At 39.3% G+C, this 17465-nt stretch overlaps 1 protein-coding gene across 9 annotated transcripts in view; it reads left to right on the forward strand.

Moving 5' to 3' along the window:
- The window catches only part of NTRK2 (neurotrophic receptor tyrosine kinase 2), a 210038-nt gene that overhangs the window by 92994 nt on the left and 99579 nt on the right, over positions 1-17465 (forward strand). For 4 of the 9 annotated variants that reach the window (XM_071802803.1, XM_071802801.1, XM_071802802.1 and 1 more), the window contains one exon: positions 86-6142. The exons of the other annotated variants lie outside the window; for them this stretch is intronic. In XM_071802803.1, coding sequence (XP_071658904.1) covers positions 86-123 — 38 coding nt within the window. In that variant the 3' untranslated portion in view covers positions 124-6142. Of the gene's footprint in view, positions 1-85; positions 6143-17465 lie in introns of those variants that run through there. 9 annotated transcript variants of the gene reach the window in all.

Raw genomic sequence — 17465 nt, forward strand, 5'->3', positions numbered from 1 at the left:
TCATTTGTGTTTGGACTTTTGTATTAATTTTTCTTTGACCTTTTTTTAAAGCATGATTTCTCATATTTTATTTTGTTTCTTTTAGGTTTTGTTTTATTTCATAAGATCCCACTGGATGGGTAAATGAAATAAGGAAAAGATGAGAGAGGGGCTGTTGAGCTTGTGGAAACTGTGTGCTGCACACTAGGGAGTGGACAGTGTTCTTGCCCAGTGAAGTGTCACCTCCCTTGGACTTCTCTTTTAGACATTGGTTGTGTTTGGAGAGCTGTAGAAGTACATTCAAATGAGTAGCTGTTTTGCAAGAGCAGGGCGAAGCCAAGCCCTGAGGCAGCTATGAAACTCAAGAAAGTCCAGAAATAAGCTATCACACTTTTTCCTATTGCCTTGTCCTCACTGTGTCTTCCTTCCAAAATGACATTGAGATGAAATTACGTTATATTGTTTCCTCTGTCAATTTTTTTCTGTTTGAACTTAACTGGAAAGATGTTGTTTTTATAAATAATATTTATCAAAGGTGAACTGCAAAGTTGCTTTTATTTTATTGCATTAGTGGCTCTGCAGAACTACAAATGCTTAATTTGAGTGTGTGTGTAAGCTCATTGATTTCAGTGAGAATGCTCACATCCTTGAAGTTCTTGTGTATTTCCAGGATATGGCCTCAGTCCTAAAACAGTCGATTGCAGAGCTGGCCCTGCAAATCTTATTTATGTATGCAGTTCCACTGACTTTACGAGGAAGAGGGAGAGTACAAGCCGTACACAGAAAGGTGGCAATACCGTTTGTTAGCACTTTTGGGTATTGAAGCAGTGCCATCACTTACACATTCAGTTAGGTTGTGCTTATTCAATAGAGTCAGTAAGTTTGGCTAAGTATACAAAGCTTTAGTAGGCCGGAATGCTGATTCTGAGCCAGGAGCAAGAATAACAGCACTATATGGTTGGTCCTTCAGATTGTATATTTACCAGCCTATTTAACTGTTCATATTTAACTGTGAAGTATACTTCAGAGTATGCTCCAGTATACTTCAGAGGAGAGCCTACTCTCTTCTGAGAAGAGTTTACTATAACAAGTAAAGCTAATCGAAGGCAAAAGCATTTTGCAAGAGCTGGGCCTGCATCTAGATATAGTGCTAGACATTCATTTTCATGCTATTTACCTATCAAATCCTGACTCTATAATTTAACCTTTGCAGTTTAGGAAATTGTTGTAAGAAAGATGAAGTTTCTGTTTTTTTGACTGAGAGTTAGCTACAAAGACTAGCATCAGAAGACTGAGATAGATGCTTCCGTTTCTATGCATTTTGATTACATTTCTGAGCTATGGTTTGATTTTAAGTCCTTACAATTAGGTTTAGTAAAAAAGAGGAGATGGTATCATTTTGTCTCTCCTGTATTTACTTGTCCTTGTGTTTGCTTTTTAATTTCTGCCATTTTCACTCTACCATTGAAAGACTGTTTTCTTTTCTTCTGCTGCAGTCTGTTACAGCATATACCACCCCCCTCTTTCTACACTACTGTCTTGACTCTTTTATTCTATCTCCATATAGTTTCTCGTGTTTTGCCTTTTAAGACTCTTAGTCCTTTGTCTTTTTCTTGTGTTTTCTTCAGTCTGTCGCATCCAAGTTCTTTATTCCTGCTGTGCTCAAGTTTTGGAAATATCCTTATTAGTCAACAAATATGTCTATGTTTGCATTCTTCTAGGCCTGTGTAGTGAGAGATTTCATGTTTTTTTGCCACTGGGAAAAAAAACAAACAAACTGGGAAGGAGAGTTGTAGTTGCTAAAGTGCTTCACTTCTCCAAAATCTGTCCCAAAGATGTGTTCTTCTCCCCACATTAAAGAAGAGGGCAGAGCTGGAAGTCTACTGATGACCTATGAGTCGTGGTGTCTTTGTCGTTCTGCACATACTGCGGTGATTTGGGGAGGGATGGCAGCAATTAAGGGTATCCATCATAGTTCCTGTTTGAAGTTACATGTCAACAAGTGTTCTGCTGTTCCTCAGAAACAATATTAGGAATGTCTGCCTTTTTTCCTCCCTAAGTCTATGTGGACATGGTCTGATTTTAAAGAGATACTAACTTTCTCTTCTGCTCACTGATTCTCTTTTAACTTCTTTTTAATAATTTTCTTCTTGGACTTCTTGCTTACCCATGAATCTCCTCTCCTGTTGAAATAATATCTGATGCCATCGAACTGATTCTAAATCAGTAGAGAATCATTTAGCTCAGCAGTATTTGAACTAAAGTCAGTGGAGTTACATCAAACGTAAGTTTGATCATTAGCAGAGCTTGACCCAGTAGCCCAGATTCCAGTCTTAAATTTTGCTGGGACAAAGTCAACATATTTCAGTTATGTATTCACAATGTATTGCCAAATAAATGAGGTGAGAACCTGAACCCCTGTTTTTTTGGCAGGGAGAAGGCAAACTTGCAAAGCTGGAATTTGGCAGTTGATTTTTGAAATATTTAATTTTAAAAGGTAGTTTTTTCTGATACATAATATTTATATGCATAAATGTGCACAGTTATTGATTGGGGATTTTTGCATAATTCTTTTGTAATTTATTCTGTAGCACTTTGCAGTTCATCTTTATGGTATAGGAGTAGGTTTGACCTTCAGATATTTCAGCTTGTACTGACACAGTATTTTGGATTTTATGTAATCATGGAGGTAACTTCAATAAACCACAACTGATTTATGCACCGGTGAAATATATATATTTTTTTTATATAGATATAGATAGATATAGATATATATATATATATATACTAGAATATCTTTCTTACATATTTTGTACTATGTCTGTTATATTAGCCACTCAGTGCACTACTACTTGATTCGGATATTCACAGAACTTCATGGATTATAGCACGTGATCTGTTGTTACTCACGATGTCTTCACGCAGATGTTTAATGCTTGATGGAAAAAGACTACATGTTCCTAAAATGGTTTCTTTTCAGTATGTGGACGGAGCCTCTTAAAACTAAGGGAGCTAAACTTTTGACATACAAATTGTAGTACCCACTAGCTTCTGTCTCTCAGCTTGATTGTAAGTAACATTGCTTGTAACTGTAGAGATTCTGATCTGCCCAAATGGTGTTGGTTTACAAAGGGCTCAGTTAATTACAAATATGTGACCTCCTTAAAGTAAAGTGAGACTCAAACTAAGAATCATGCAGGAACCATTAACATGGTTAAAATTGCTGAACATCCAGTATTTGACATTAAAAAGCTTTTATATAGTTTCACTGAGCAATAAAAAGGCTATGAAATGTCTAAAGGCAGAGTTTCTATTTTTTTTTTCACTGGGCCAGACATGGAACTTAAATAAAAGCATATTTATAATGTTCTACTAGAAGGGGTTTATTTATACTAGAATTTACTTCAAATTGACATTTAATGTACTCAGAGAAGTACTGAGATAAGCTGTTGAGCAGTTTGATGGGCAGATTAATTGGGGGACTGGAGAGGAAGCGCTGCTGGGGGTGTGTTGGTGTGAGGCGAGGCATATAATCCGGTCTGTGAAGTAAACATGTTCATGTTAAATTTGATGGAAGGTTTGAGCAGTGGCCAGGTCTGTGCTGCAGATGAGCATGTTGCAGAGCCTGGGGTCCGTGCTGCACTTGCTGCAGCTGCCTGCCATGCCAGGAGAGGTGGGGGCCCTCACAAAGCCTGTTCCTGCAGAAAGGGTGTTTGAGCACCACGTCATTTTTCAATGGGAGTCGTGGGAGCTCACTGCCAGGGTGGATGGAGACTGCTGTGACACATGTGCATGGCAATATGTACATGTCTGGGTACCCTAACTTGTGCAAGGCAGTCCCCAGCCTTTCTGCCACCTTTGACTACCAGCTAGATCACTGCACAGCAGTGAAGGAAACCATTGATTTCAGTGGGAGCAAGATCCTTGGGGACAGCAGACAGTGCCAAGAACACCTGTGGACAGCTAGTTGGAAACAATTCTAACTTCAAATAGTTCTCACAGGAATTGCTTTTTCTTTTTTGACAGCTGGCACAAGCACTAGAAATCTATTTCTTTCCTGGGGTGCAACCAATCCCTAAGCACATTTTTTCGAAGATTAAAAAACTTATGGAAGTTTGCCATGTAGGAATGACCAGTATGCTTCCTGCTGGCTCTTTACTCAACAGCAGGCATACAAAGGTCGGGTTTCTCACTCCTTTCACCCGGTCAGCCGTTATAAGTTGACAATTAATCACCAGCATGACGACCAGCACTTTGCAGCTTTTTGAATGCCTGAAAACTTGCGAGTGGTTTGTAAAGTTGGAAGTCATTACTGGACAGATTAAAAAATGCATCTTTTCTGACATGTTTTTAATTCATCTTCCTTTTTTAGTTGCATATCTTACATTTGAAATGATTATTAAAGGATTGGGCAGCAAAGTATTTTGTTCATGTTCATTTCAAGAGAGAACCCCAGAAGTTTACCTGAAGGTTTTTAGTATTTTCTTCTGCTGCTCCTTCTTCTACTTCTGCTTCTTCTTCCTTGTTGTTCTCTCTGGCTTCTTCTCTTCTGTCCAGCTTTCAGTGGTTCTCTCTTTCCTTGTCTTCTGTTATTGAGAGAGGTCAACACCCTCCTTTGTGAGCTGTGGTAAGCTCTCTTCTCCATAGGGTCCTAATGTGCAAAGTCTTTGAATATCCCTTTGAAGGACTTTGCCATCATTATGTGATGGTGTACATTATTCCAAATTATAATCTGTGGCCCACGTTGTGCCAGGTTTGGTCATCTGATCTCCACAGCAAGTGTTCATTGCTGGAAGTACTGAGAACTATAAATACAGCATTATAGGGGTCACAGAGAAGATTGGTAGTGTGTATTTCACATGTTTCACAGCCCATTTGCTTGTCTCACTTCCATAGGAATGTGTATCCCCAAACTTTTGAAGCTGGCTTCCATTTGTTCTATTTTAATTTTTTACATACAAATTAAATCTGCTGTGAAGATAGAAAATGATGCTCTAATTGGAAATTAATGCAGCTGTTTAGTTCCACAAGCATGTAGACTGTATGATCAAACTTATAGAAGCTGTTACTGTCTTTTAATCAAACCTCAAGGTTAACTGGTTAACTTATTTTCGTCAAAAAAAGATAGATTGAAAGAGCCTACATGAGAGTGTGTATTGTTTTGATATGGTCATGCCATATCCTAATTTTAATAACATCCTTCCATGATTAGCCATATTTTTGCAGCTGCAAGAAGCGTGGTGGATAAGCACATGTGTCCTGGCCTGGAGCAGAGTTGCAGGCAGTGTAGAGCCAAATTGCTTTCATTTTGAAGAGGGCAATTCTCCCATAGTCTCTAGAGGCAGCAACTCACAGCCGTGTTACTAAGCAGATTATGTCTTCATATAGGACGAAGCTCCTCTGATCACATACATATTTTCACTGTAGCTTTGTTCCTTGGCTGGAATGACAAGAACAACCATACAGCATTTCAAGGAACTACCTGATATTCAAGCAAGTAGAAGGTGAAGTCATAGCCTTCTTGTGATAGGTTTGATTCTTCCTTAATGTAGGCAGTGTAGCACTCACTCCTCAGCATGTCCACAAAACAGGAAAAGAAATCCTGTTCTTTTTTCCCTGAGTTGTTTTTGTTTTCCAGCACAGCTATTTAATTGATACTAGTGGCTTTACTAGTGTGAGAGCAGAATCAGGCTGCCATGACACGGCACAAACCTGTAGCCAGAATCTTTGGCAAATACATTTGAAATGTCTTCACTACAATTCAGAGCCCTGTGTTCCTTGCTCTTTCTTAGATTTCAGGTTCAACTTAAAAATAGGAAGAAAGTCATTCTGCTGGTATCAAAGTATAGAACTTAAGCATTCTTTACTAAAATCTGTTTTCACATGTTGAAAAAGGTAATATCCTAAATAGCACAAAAATGCTTTCTCTCATAACATAGCATCACATCATAAAAAATTAGTTTGCTGTAATCCATCAGCAAGCTGTAAGTCCTTTCTCTCCTCTAATTCTTCATGTTGAAACCGTTTTGTATTTCTTGTAAACAGTAGACAATTATTGTTTTTATTCCAAGTACTACCATAACAGTTTGGACAATCTATACTTACAAAAAGTGTACTTGACAAACTTACTTTTAACAGGCCAATAAAGTTTTATAATTCATTACCATTGTGTCTTTCACTGTCTGTAAATAGATCACATCTAATATTTCATTAGTAATTGTACAACGTATTGGAAAATATGTGAATCTTGGAATTCGTCACCTGTTATCTGTTGTTACAAACGTGATTATTGTTGTTTCTGTTTTCTGACAAACAGTGAGATTCAACTCCTTAATTATGTTTTTATAGCATCTTGAATGGTTACCCTATTTAAAAAACACCCTCTTCCCTGCCCACCCCTACCCCAAACCTGTTTGCAATAGTTTTATTTCTATTTAATTTCATTTAAATGTATGTGTGTTAACATGAACATTCAGTCAGGTGTGTGTGTGTATCCAGATCTAATGACTAAATAGTTGACAGTTGACCATAAGACAGCAAGTTTTACATGTCAGGCCATGCTTCATCTACTCAGAACTTAAAGTAGAAAAAGTTGGTTTGTTGAATATTCAAGTAAGCTGTGTGCTGATTTTCCAAAGTATTTTGAGGAGACATCAGTGCTGTGATTTAAAGGATGTGTTTTGCTTTGAGATGTTCTGAATTTCTTAACAGACCTAATGAAACAGAGTACACAAGAATGCTGAAATGGTTATGTCACAGTTTAAGCCCAAGTTTTTCCCTTTTTTGCTTTTAAATAGGGTAGGTACTATTTTCCCATCAATTTGACTGCTGTATTTGGACTATAGCAGATGAGAATATTGCATTACATATTCATTTACTTGTTTCTGAAATGTTTGGTCACATCTTTTCTCTTCTGGGAGCTCAGCGCATCTCTGAACATTGTACTAAATCTGTTTTGTATGCCACTAGATAATTTCAGATTTTTACTTATTGACACAATTGTCATGTCATGTAGTGTATTTAGTTATCATCCTTGTAAAACATGCTTTTGGAACTAATATGATGTATCTGTGCTTTCTAGAAGAAACAGGTTAGATGTAAAGATCTTTTTCTTCCGAAGAGAAGCTTTCAATAAGACTTGCTATTACAGATAAATTGTGATAGTGATGAAACTGGTAGATACAAATATTTTAAAGAAAGTAAGCAAACAATATAAAATAATAGAGTCATGAAAATGCTTTATCAAGTAGAAGAACATATTGAAATTGCGATGTATTGGATATTTTCTGAGCGACGGTAAGCTTGTCATTGAAATACTCTAATATAGGGTTTGTAGCTTCAACAGAGCAGGAAGTTATTGTCTAGGGAGAACAATCAAAAAATGAAGCTGAGCAAAAGCAAAAGTGAAAATAGACATTTACCCAGGAAATTAAGAAGTCAACAGGATAACAAGTAATATAAAGTCTTGATAATCCAAATTAGTATAACAATGCAAACTAGGGTTATCTTTTTAATGAACATTAATTGTAACTTAACAGTGTTCTTGTAGGAGTAAAGTCTTTATTTTGTTCTTTTAAACAAGAAAAAAAAATAACAATTTGTTGGATATTTGCATCTTGATAAATTGTTGTTTCTAATTGCTACATTAACATACTGCAAGAATAAAAAGTTAATTTCATAGGTTAGTTCATAATTCTGTTACTATTTTAAAACTAAAATGAATTTAAAGATCACCCTTCAGGTTGAGTAATTGGTATTTCTTCCTATTTTATGTTTGCCTTAAGTTGCACCAGGGGAGGTTCAGATTGGATATTAGGAAAAAATGGATATTAGGAAAAAATTCTTCCTGGAAAGGATTGTCAGGCATTGGAACAGGCTGCCCAGGGAAGTGGTGGAGTCATCTTCCCTGGAGGTGTTCAAAAGATGCATAGATTAGGTTCTTAGGGATACAGTTTAGTGGCAGAGTTGGGTTAACAGTTGGACTCAATGATCTTGAGGTTCTCTTGCAAACAAAATGTTTCTATGTTAGCAATCAAGCTCTGAAACAAAAATACAGTGCATGTAATAAGCTATCCTTTGTATATTGCGGTTTCCTGAGAATGGTTACAAAAAGTCACAAAATTCTGGTTTCTGATATTTAGATAATTCTATTAAAAGACATTTTTGGCAATATGTTTTACCTATAAAACGCAAATACATTGTGCAGATTTCCAAACTAAGTGTTCTCTAGATATTTTGTTTAAGGTGACAGATACTTTAGATTTAAATGATAGTGTTTTGTTTGGCTTCTGAGTTACTATATCCAGAGCCCTAGGACTTTCATCATCAGAGCAGAGTTAACAATAAAGAAGCCAGAGGTCATAAGGTCTATAAACAGAGAATAGAGTTTCAACTAAAATAATTCCTCCAAAATGTAAAACTGCAGTTCGTAGTGCATGAAACACAAAAGTGGGTAAAGACAATTGGATAGTGTGTTTGAAGGAGAGCTGAAAATGAATTTGAATTAGAGTTGCTGTTTGGTGCAGAAGTTGATACTGTGTTTAATATGAATGGCTTGCTCTGGTAGTTGAAAATCAGTAATTTAAAACCCACTTGTTTACTCTGGTTATACAATTTGCTGTTCTAATCTAGTTTCAAATTCATATTTTATTCCCTTGATACCATCATTTTTCATTATAGCAAACTTCAGATATAGTTCCTCAATACATTGCAATTCTAATCAATAAAATCCCAAACTCTGTCTCAAATTATGATATGAACGTGGCAATGTCTTCCGTACCTGTGTTTACTCTTGCCACATGGGAGTGCTGTGCTCTTTACACATCCAGAAGAAGCAAAGTATTCAACTGGCTGTTCTAGCCATGACACCTCCCCAAGGGAGCTCATGTGCGAAAGAAAAATGCATAAGTGTGTGTTGGGAACCAAATATGAGTGACACCACAGATCATACATATTTCATCAATAACTCTTAACAGCTGGTATTAGGTATGAGAAGTGAGACAACTGAAACTGGTGGTGAAATTCTTCGTGACAAGTTAGGCAGGTGATTGTGTATTTTCTTGATGGCTAGTGTGATCCCACTGAAGAGTCATCACATTTTCCTTGGAAAGAGTTTTAGCATAATTTCAGTGTCCACAACATTGACGCTGATGATGCTTCGGGAACAGATACATCATCCCTACCTCAGGGAACATGTTCCAAGAAAACAGCTAGTTCTAGATAAACCTTTGTCCAAGGGTGTTTATTTCAGTTTGTGGTCAGCCAATGCTGACTTTCAGAGGATGTAGGGAGGCAACTAGGAAAGCTAAGGCCTCCTTAGAATTAAACCTGGTAAGAGGGGTCAAAGACAACAGGAAGAGCTTTTTCAAATACGTAGCAGATAAAACTAACACCAGAGGCCCACTGATGAACGAGGTGGGTGCCCTGGTGACAGAAGGCACAGAGAAGGCAGAGTAGCTGAACGCCGCCTTTGTCTGCTCTGCCGGAAGCTGTCCTGAGGAGCCCCGTACCTCTGAGGCCCCAGAGGAAGGCAGGACAATGGAGGAGTTTGCCTCGGTTGATGAGGACTGGGTTAGGGAGCAGTTAGGCAATCTGGACATCCATAAATCCATGGGTTTGGATGGGGTGCACCCACGGGTGCTGAGGCAGCTGGCTGAGGTCATTGCTGGACCGCTCTCCATCATCTTTGCCAAGTCTTGGGAAACGGGAGAGGTGCCTGAGGACTGGAGGAAAGCAAATGTTACTCCAGTCTTCAGAAAGGCCAAGAAAGAGAACCTGGGTAACTATAGACCGGTCAGCCTCACCTCCATCCCTGGGAAAGCGAGCGATGGACTTATCCTTGGTGCCATCTCAAGGCATATTAGGGATAAGAGGGTCATTAGGGGTAGTCAACATGGCTTCACCAAAGGGAAGTTGTGCTTGACCAACCTCATTGACTTTTATGAGGACATAACAAGATGGATGGATTATGGCAGAGCAGTGGACGTGGTCTACCTTGACTTGAGTAATGCATTTGACACAGTCTCCCACAGCATCCTCACAGCTAAATTGAGGGAGTGCGGTCTGGATGAACGGGTAGTGAGGTGGACTGCGAACTGGCTGAAGGGAAGAAGCCAGAGAGTTGTGGTCAATGGGGCAGAGTCTAGTTGGAGGCCTGTATCTAATGAAGTGCCTCAAGGGTCAGTACTGGGGCCTGTATTATTCAATATATTCATCAATGATTTGGTTGAGGGAATAGAGTGCACTATCGGCAAGTTTGCTGATGACACCAAGCTGGGAAGAGTGGCTGACACACCAGAAGGCTGTGCTGCCATCCAGCGGGACCTGGACAAGCTGGAGAGTTGGACAGGGAAAAATTTAATGAAATACAACAAGGGAAAGTGTGGAGTCTTGCATCTGGGTAGGAACAACCCCAGGTTCCAGTATAAGTTGGGGAATGACCTTTTAGAGAGCAGTGTTGGGGAAAGGGACCTGGGGATCCTGGTGGACAGCATGATGACCATGAGCCAGCACTGTGCCCTTGTGACCAGGAAGGCCAATGGAATCCTGGAGTGTACTAGAGAGGTTCCCCTTCCCCTCTACTCTGCCCTGGTGAGACCACATCTGGAATATTGTGTCCAGTTCTGGGCCCCTCAGTTCAAGAAGGACAGGGAACTGCTGGAGAGAGTCCAGCACAGAGCCACGAAGATGATTAAGGGAGTGGAGCATCTCCCTTGTGAGGAGAGGCTGAGGGAGCTGGGTCTCTTTAGTTTGGAGAAGAGGAGACTGAGGGGTGACCTTATTAATGTTTAGAGATATATAAAGGGTGAGTGTCATGAGGATGGAGCCAGGCTCTTCTTGGTGACAACCAATGATAGGACAAGGGGTAATGGGTACAAACTGGAACACAAGAGGTTCCACTTAAATTTGAGAAGAACCTTGTGAGGGTGACAGAACACTGGAACAGGCTGCCCAGGGAGGTTGCGGAGTCTCCTACTCTGGAGGCATTCAAGACCTGCCTGGACACCTTCCTGTGTAACCTTATGTAAGTGTTCCTGCTCTGGCAGGGGGATTGGACTAGATGATCTTTTGAGGTCCCTTCCAATCCCTAACATTCTCTGATTCTGTTATTCTGCAATGTCTTTACTCCAGCCAACATCCTGACATAGACCTTGCTGCCTAAACTAGACTTCCCCATTGTTTTTCCAAAGATGCATGTCATGTAACCAATTTTAATGCTTCCTCATGAGACCAAGCATTATGCTGGGGTCAGAGCTTAGAGGTTAGCTCATACTTTTCTGCTCTAGACGGTCCATGAGTGAGGGTCAACAGGGCTAGCCATGTCAGAGATTGCCAGTGCACTTGTGCCTAGCGCATGCATAGTCATAAGAAGTTGGTTCACTTCTGCTAATTTTCTTAAGAGTCCTAGGAAAAATCCAAGGGCTGTGTGTACCTGTACAGATTAACTTAGAAGAACAAAACATGAAGTCTTGATAAGTGTGTGCTTTGTAGAAGAAAACATTTACATAAGTCTCCCATTGTCATTCAAATTCTGAACAGTGTATGTTGCCTTAAATATGAGAGACAAAAGTTAAAGCATGAAAGAACATCAGTGTTGGCTTCCTCATGGTAAACCCTGCTCATTGATTTTTCTATTAATGTCGGGTGATTAGATGAAAGACCTAGGAGTTAGTTTCTCTCATAGTGTTATCTTCTGCAAGCCAAAAATCTTTTTTTGGCAGCCTGAGGTACTACTTCTGTGTTGTACCATAGCTGTCTGCCTGTCTTAGTGAAGTCTGTCTTCTGGATACCAAATAGCCCAGTGACAGATATCTCAGTCCTGTGAAGGCTTCTGCCATACAAGGAGCAGCTCTGTGTTGTTACTAATGGCTCAGCTGTCTCATTTTTCAATACATGTAATGTTTTTTTAAATATGACCCAAATCATCAGCTCTGCATTTGTTTGCTTACAAGAGTGTGAATCTAAATCAGGTAAGTTGACTGTGAATTGACTGAGCATTTCCTGTCTCTGGTAACCACCAGACTTAGAGGTGTGATTTTTGAAGCAGAACTTGCAGAGACCAGCTTTCTACTTGCTGTGTGGTGCAACAGGTTACCTTTTCCCATATGTCAGCATTCTTTTTCCCTTGGGAGTTGGCATAATCTCTTTCCAGGTAAAGAGTCACACTTTACCACTCTTCATCATCGTGTTAAAAAAGGTGTGAAGGGCCACGTGCCTCTTCAAGAGGAAGGTAAAGATTTATCATAACTGCTTTTCCTTTTTAAAGAGAATGCCAAGTTTCCATTCCCTACTGCTACTTCACACTTTGTTGGAATCCAAATGTGTATATAACCCTGTTGCTGTTGAATTTGACTACCCTGGGGCCTAGGTGAAGTTGTTACTTGTCCTGAGGAGGTGATGGTGTTGCCTCTGGAGGGAGTTTTTCCTCACTGCCGGGCTCTTATCATTTGTTGCTCCAGGGTTCTGGTCTGAACTCTGCCCATGGTGAGAGCAGTTGTAAGCGCTAGTGATTTCTAGATGGCCCACATGATAACAGTTTGATCAGTGATTGCCAGGAGGCAGATACTCATGCCAGGAAAGGGCAGCCTTTGGCAGATGAAGCAGAGAGGCTGAGGAGTGATGGCAGAGAGACTGACTTATCCTGTCATCAGTCTAATTACAAAGGGTTTGATTGTCTCTAGGAGGGGAGTGGAAATTCCAAAAAACTTCTGATTTTTTTTCCCCATTTGGAGACATTCAGGTCTTACTTCAGGTGCCATAAATCAGGCTACTGTGAGATTTATTTGTTTAATACAGGATATAAATGTAATTTTAACTCAGTGTGTTTCAAAGGAATTCCATCTGCATGTTGCAGGATGCAGAGAATCTGTGCACATGCTTGCATGGTTACACCACGGCCCTGGCTCTGACCCCAGGTAGAACACAGCACTGTGTTCCCCTATAAAATAAATCAGGAGTTTTTATTCATCCGAGATTTTTGTCATTACTTCACTTATGGAGAGAAGAAATTGTGCATGAGTGTGTAGACCTAACTGGAGTCCCATCCTTCTCTCACTCAAGTAATTTTATCTGCTTCAGGATTCTAGGGAGGGCCATATTAAATTGTCCGCATTAAACTGCTTTCTTTGGCATTCTGAAACTTTTTGTCATTACTACCTACACATTTCAATTGCAATTGCAAAGCCTGTGCAGCCTGATTCTCCCTCATCTTTCTTTGCATTACGTTTATGTTCATACCATGTGACTGTAAAATGCTAACAAATCAGTCTGTCCAGCAACTGATATACAGAGTAAGAAAGGTGTGAGTCAGATCCTTAACCAATTCACATCAGCTAAGAGACCACCTTAAATACTTGCCATTCACTACTACTCCCTACTATTTGGGAGTGGCAAATTTTAAAGCTTGAAATTCACTGTCTGAGAGCATTTGTAGAGGTAAACATCTTAGGTCTTGCCAGACATTTAACATAAAAAGGAAGCGCCAGCAAACTGAAGCAATGCAATTTTAATTCCAAATCTGTAAGGTTTAATCCATAATAGAAAGATTCCATGTAAGATCTGTATTGATGTGTAGTTTTGCTTTTTCCACAAAATCATCTTTTAGGAAATTATGTAGGTATAAACCAGTGTTATATGCTACAGGTTTAGTGAAGTGTTACTAACAGAGAGAATAAAGTAATCTCATATTTTACTATTAGTACTGAATGAGTTTCTGTATATCTATTTTGAAAACTTTATTTAGAACCCAGATTAGTGAGTTTAATTCATCACAGCTAGTTTAAATTCATGACTCGAATGTCTTTATGTTGGTGTTTGAATCACTAGTACTATATTGATGTTTATTTTGTGAGTGATAGTGGTGCCTAAATATATTTTTCCTTAAACATTATAAGAAATATCCCTGAGTGTGAATATTAATTTTTTGTAATAATTTATTGTCTATTTGAAGTGAAATGGTGCCAGATGGCACTGCTAGTGATACAAAACATCAGAAATCTGTTGTAATCATACTCTTGAAAATGAAGCTTCATTTTTAAAATGATATCTGTAGTGAGATCCTATGCTATTCTTGCTTTCTCATAAAAATTTGAATGGGTGAGGTGCGCAGGACTTAATTTTTGCTTCATTTTGCAGGCTGGTTAGATAACTTAGGTGTTTCAAGATGTTGTATCTTTGGTCCTTGTGTTTTGCTACCACATCATGAAAACATGGAGAAATTGTCTGGTAAAGTAAGAAAAGTTGGTACTGTCTCAGCAAACCAAATTCCAATGCCTCTAGAAACTGTATTGGAGAACAAAACCATCCCAACCTCTCAGTCGCTGAGCCATGTAGAGGAGGGAATGGAGATACTGCAGGAGGGATTCACTTCTGCTGGCTCCCAGCCCAGCGTTAAGTGCTCTGCAGCAAGCTGACTTGTCTGCCTCGCATCCATCCCTCCTCTCCAAGTCCACATGACTGTGTGACTGAAACGTGAAAGACCAAAATCTTGCTAATTTTAATAATCACAGCAGTACTGTAATGAAAACCTGGCTCCATAGATTTTATATTTCTGGTAACGTGCAACAAATTGTACCGTCTTTAACTCTCTCCTTGGCGAAACGCCCACTGACTTCAGTGGGATTTTTGTCTGAGCGTGGCCAGAGTTGGAATTTCAGGTTTTCATCCTGTATTAATTTCTCAGGAAGAAAGAGAAATGGATTTATAGATTTTCAGTTAAACATTAGGAAGACATAAAACTGTCATTCTCCATAATGTAGTGATACAAATATGGGCAATCACCTTTTTGGCATTGCCTCTTGGGAATAATACAGATCTATTACTTTAACCCATTCCTAACATAATTCATGTGCAGCCATATATTATAGTTGCTGCCTTTCAGTGACACAACTAAGTGCCACAGCAGAACAAGACTTCATTTGCCAAAAAGGTTGTCGTCATTCTTAATGCAAAGACAGCAGTCCTGATTCCACTGTCATTCACAGGGATTTTGCACCATTGTCAGTTTAATAAATTACTCTTGATTTATATTAAGATGAAGGGAATTAGGCTCTTGATATTGCTGTTTCACCTTTTCTGTTCAAAGGTTTTCATGCTTCATGTTTGGTTTTACTTTTTCACCCTATCCCCAGAATTTTTTTCACTGCGTTTGTATGAGCTAGCTAGTTGGACCTTAGCGTATTTTGGGGGGTAAAAAAAACAACCAAACAGACAGAAACCAGCCAACCCAACCAACATCATTTGGCAAAGTCAAGTAACCTGTAGAAAAATCTTCAGGCAAATGGTTTCTTCATAAAGAGTGTGAGAATGAAAAACTTTCAGTTTACTGAAATTTTGTTATAAATGTGAGGACTCAAGAGAGTGAAATACTAAGTGATTATGTTTCTGCACCGGAGTCTAATTCTTGGCTATTTAGTATTGGTGTGCTTGAAGTGAGGGTGTGCATTTTTCATGCATGTGGGAAGTGCACGTGTCTGCCTTTTGCAGTCTGGTCCTTTGAGACCTGTTTTTGTGCGACCATTGCAGACTGCAGTTTTGAATCTAGTGCAGTGCAAGAGAGGATTGTGGCTGTGCATGATTTGTTTTGGTTTGCAGTCTCTCAAGGCAAGAAGATTATTTTTACAGATCAATTCAGAGATACACTAATTAGGGAAGTTTATAGGGTCTTCTGCTTCAGTTAGTGCTAATGTTCTTCCTATGTTCATTAGATTCATACAGAATTACAAAACCGTTTTATTATGCTTTGTAGTAGTTGCTTCTCACGGTGGTCAGAAGTAAGGCTATGTTATCAACTTCCTTTAACAGTTCCTTTTTGAGACTATTTGATTTCCATGCAAATCTGTTCTGATAAATCTGTTGCTAAGAAACAGCCATGACTAAATTTTTGGTAAAAGAGGAAGTTACAGTGAGAATAAATGATTTTCAACCTTAAATACTTGAGTTTAAGACGTTCTAGTGTATTTAATGCCAACATATAAATTACAACGTCACAGGAGGCCATGTGGACAATTGGAAATTGAACATTATAAGGTGAAAGGAAGCTGCAGACTTAAGAAAATGAGGGAGATCTTAGAATGAGAGAGAATAGATGAGCCAGGTGGTCAAGAGAGAATCAGTTAAAAAGAAAAAGGCAAAACTCTTCATAAAGGAAGAAGTGAGTAAATAAGTAGAGGGGGCACATCAGAAAAAAACTAGGGCAGAATACTTGGTAAAGCATAAAATACATCTATTCTTCTATTCTTTAGCAGAAGAAGCAGAAGTAATTTATGAAAATATTATGTGCAGCATTCTGAAAAAAAGATAAGCACTGCTTTATTCAAAGCCCTGCAGAATAGAAACGGTGCTATCAATATTTTAAGAAAACCTCATTGTGGTTTCATGACCAGTTTTGTGACCAGTTTCAGAATTAATGTGTCCATTTTCAAATCTGCTGTAACAAAACTGTCAGAGCTTGGTTTGCAGCATAGCCACCTCTGGGATGGCTGAGCTAGCTGGTATGATGCAAACAGCTTTGAGTGTGGGGCATTTTCCTGCTTGCCATAGACACAATTTCAAGGAAAGCTGGCAGGATAGAGGTGACAGGAGGAACCTCCAGCAGATGAGGCACCATGTGGCAAGGAGGAGGAGGTGTCTGCAAATGGTAGTAGGGGGTCAACATCTGGAGGCAGGTCAGTCAAATTTGTGCAGCTAATCCCATAGCTTGTAAGTGGTGGTGCTAGGACAGAAATTTGGCATGTTGCCTTTCCATGCCTGACTGTCATTTGCTCCGCTGCAGTAATTTTTAGGTCTGTAATTGAACAGGGTTTTGAGTGTGTAAGGCTTCACCGACTGAGGAATCGTTCTTAGAGAAAGAAAGATGTTGTTCAGAGGCAATTCAGCATCCTTGATCTGAAGCCGTATTGGCAGGGATATTCCTTTGAATAGTCCGTTTATCTCCCTCCCATCTCCGAAGGTGAATTGTATTTTGAACAATGTCCCAAAAGATCTAATTGGTCATAATCCAGAAGTCTATAACTGTGGCAATGGAGAAGTGATTAATGGAAAGCAGTTGCTTTTCTTTATGATTTCTTAGATGTGCACAAAACCTTCAGATGCTAGAGTCACTCTGTTGCTAAGGCCATTCCACATTGGAGAACATGGCAAATGCTTCACTTGGCTATCACAAGAATTTCTGGTGACACATGATTGCTGAGCACCAAAAACCTTCCCCGTAAATGGTTTTGGCCAGTCTCTTGCCAGCCAGCAAGGTTTTCTGAGCAAGGGCTGTGACCTCTGAAGGCCAGGGAGGTGTAAAGTTGCTGAGTGCTCTAGGGACAGGGGGCTGTAGAGAAAGCCACTGAAATGGCTGCTGTGGCAGAGACACAAAAGGAGTTAGTTTCATTGTTGGTAAGTAAGCTAATATAAATTTGAATAATGTCAGGTATTGATGCTCAGGAAGGAAAGTAAGCTATCTTTTGCTTTGTGCTGGAGGCCACTTTTGGACAGCCTAT

Source organism: Patagioenas fasciata, chromosome Z, assembly GCF_037038585.1.
Source record: "Patagioenas fasciata isolate bPatFas1 chromosome Z, bPatFas1.hap1, whole genome shotgun sequence".
NCBI classification, from domain to species: domain Eukaryota; kingdom Metazoa; phylum Chordata; class Aves; order Columbiformes; family Columbidae; genus Patagioenas; species Patagioenas fasciata.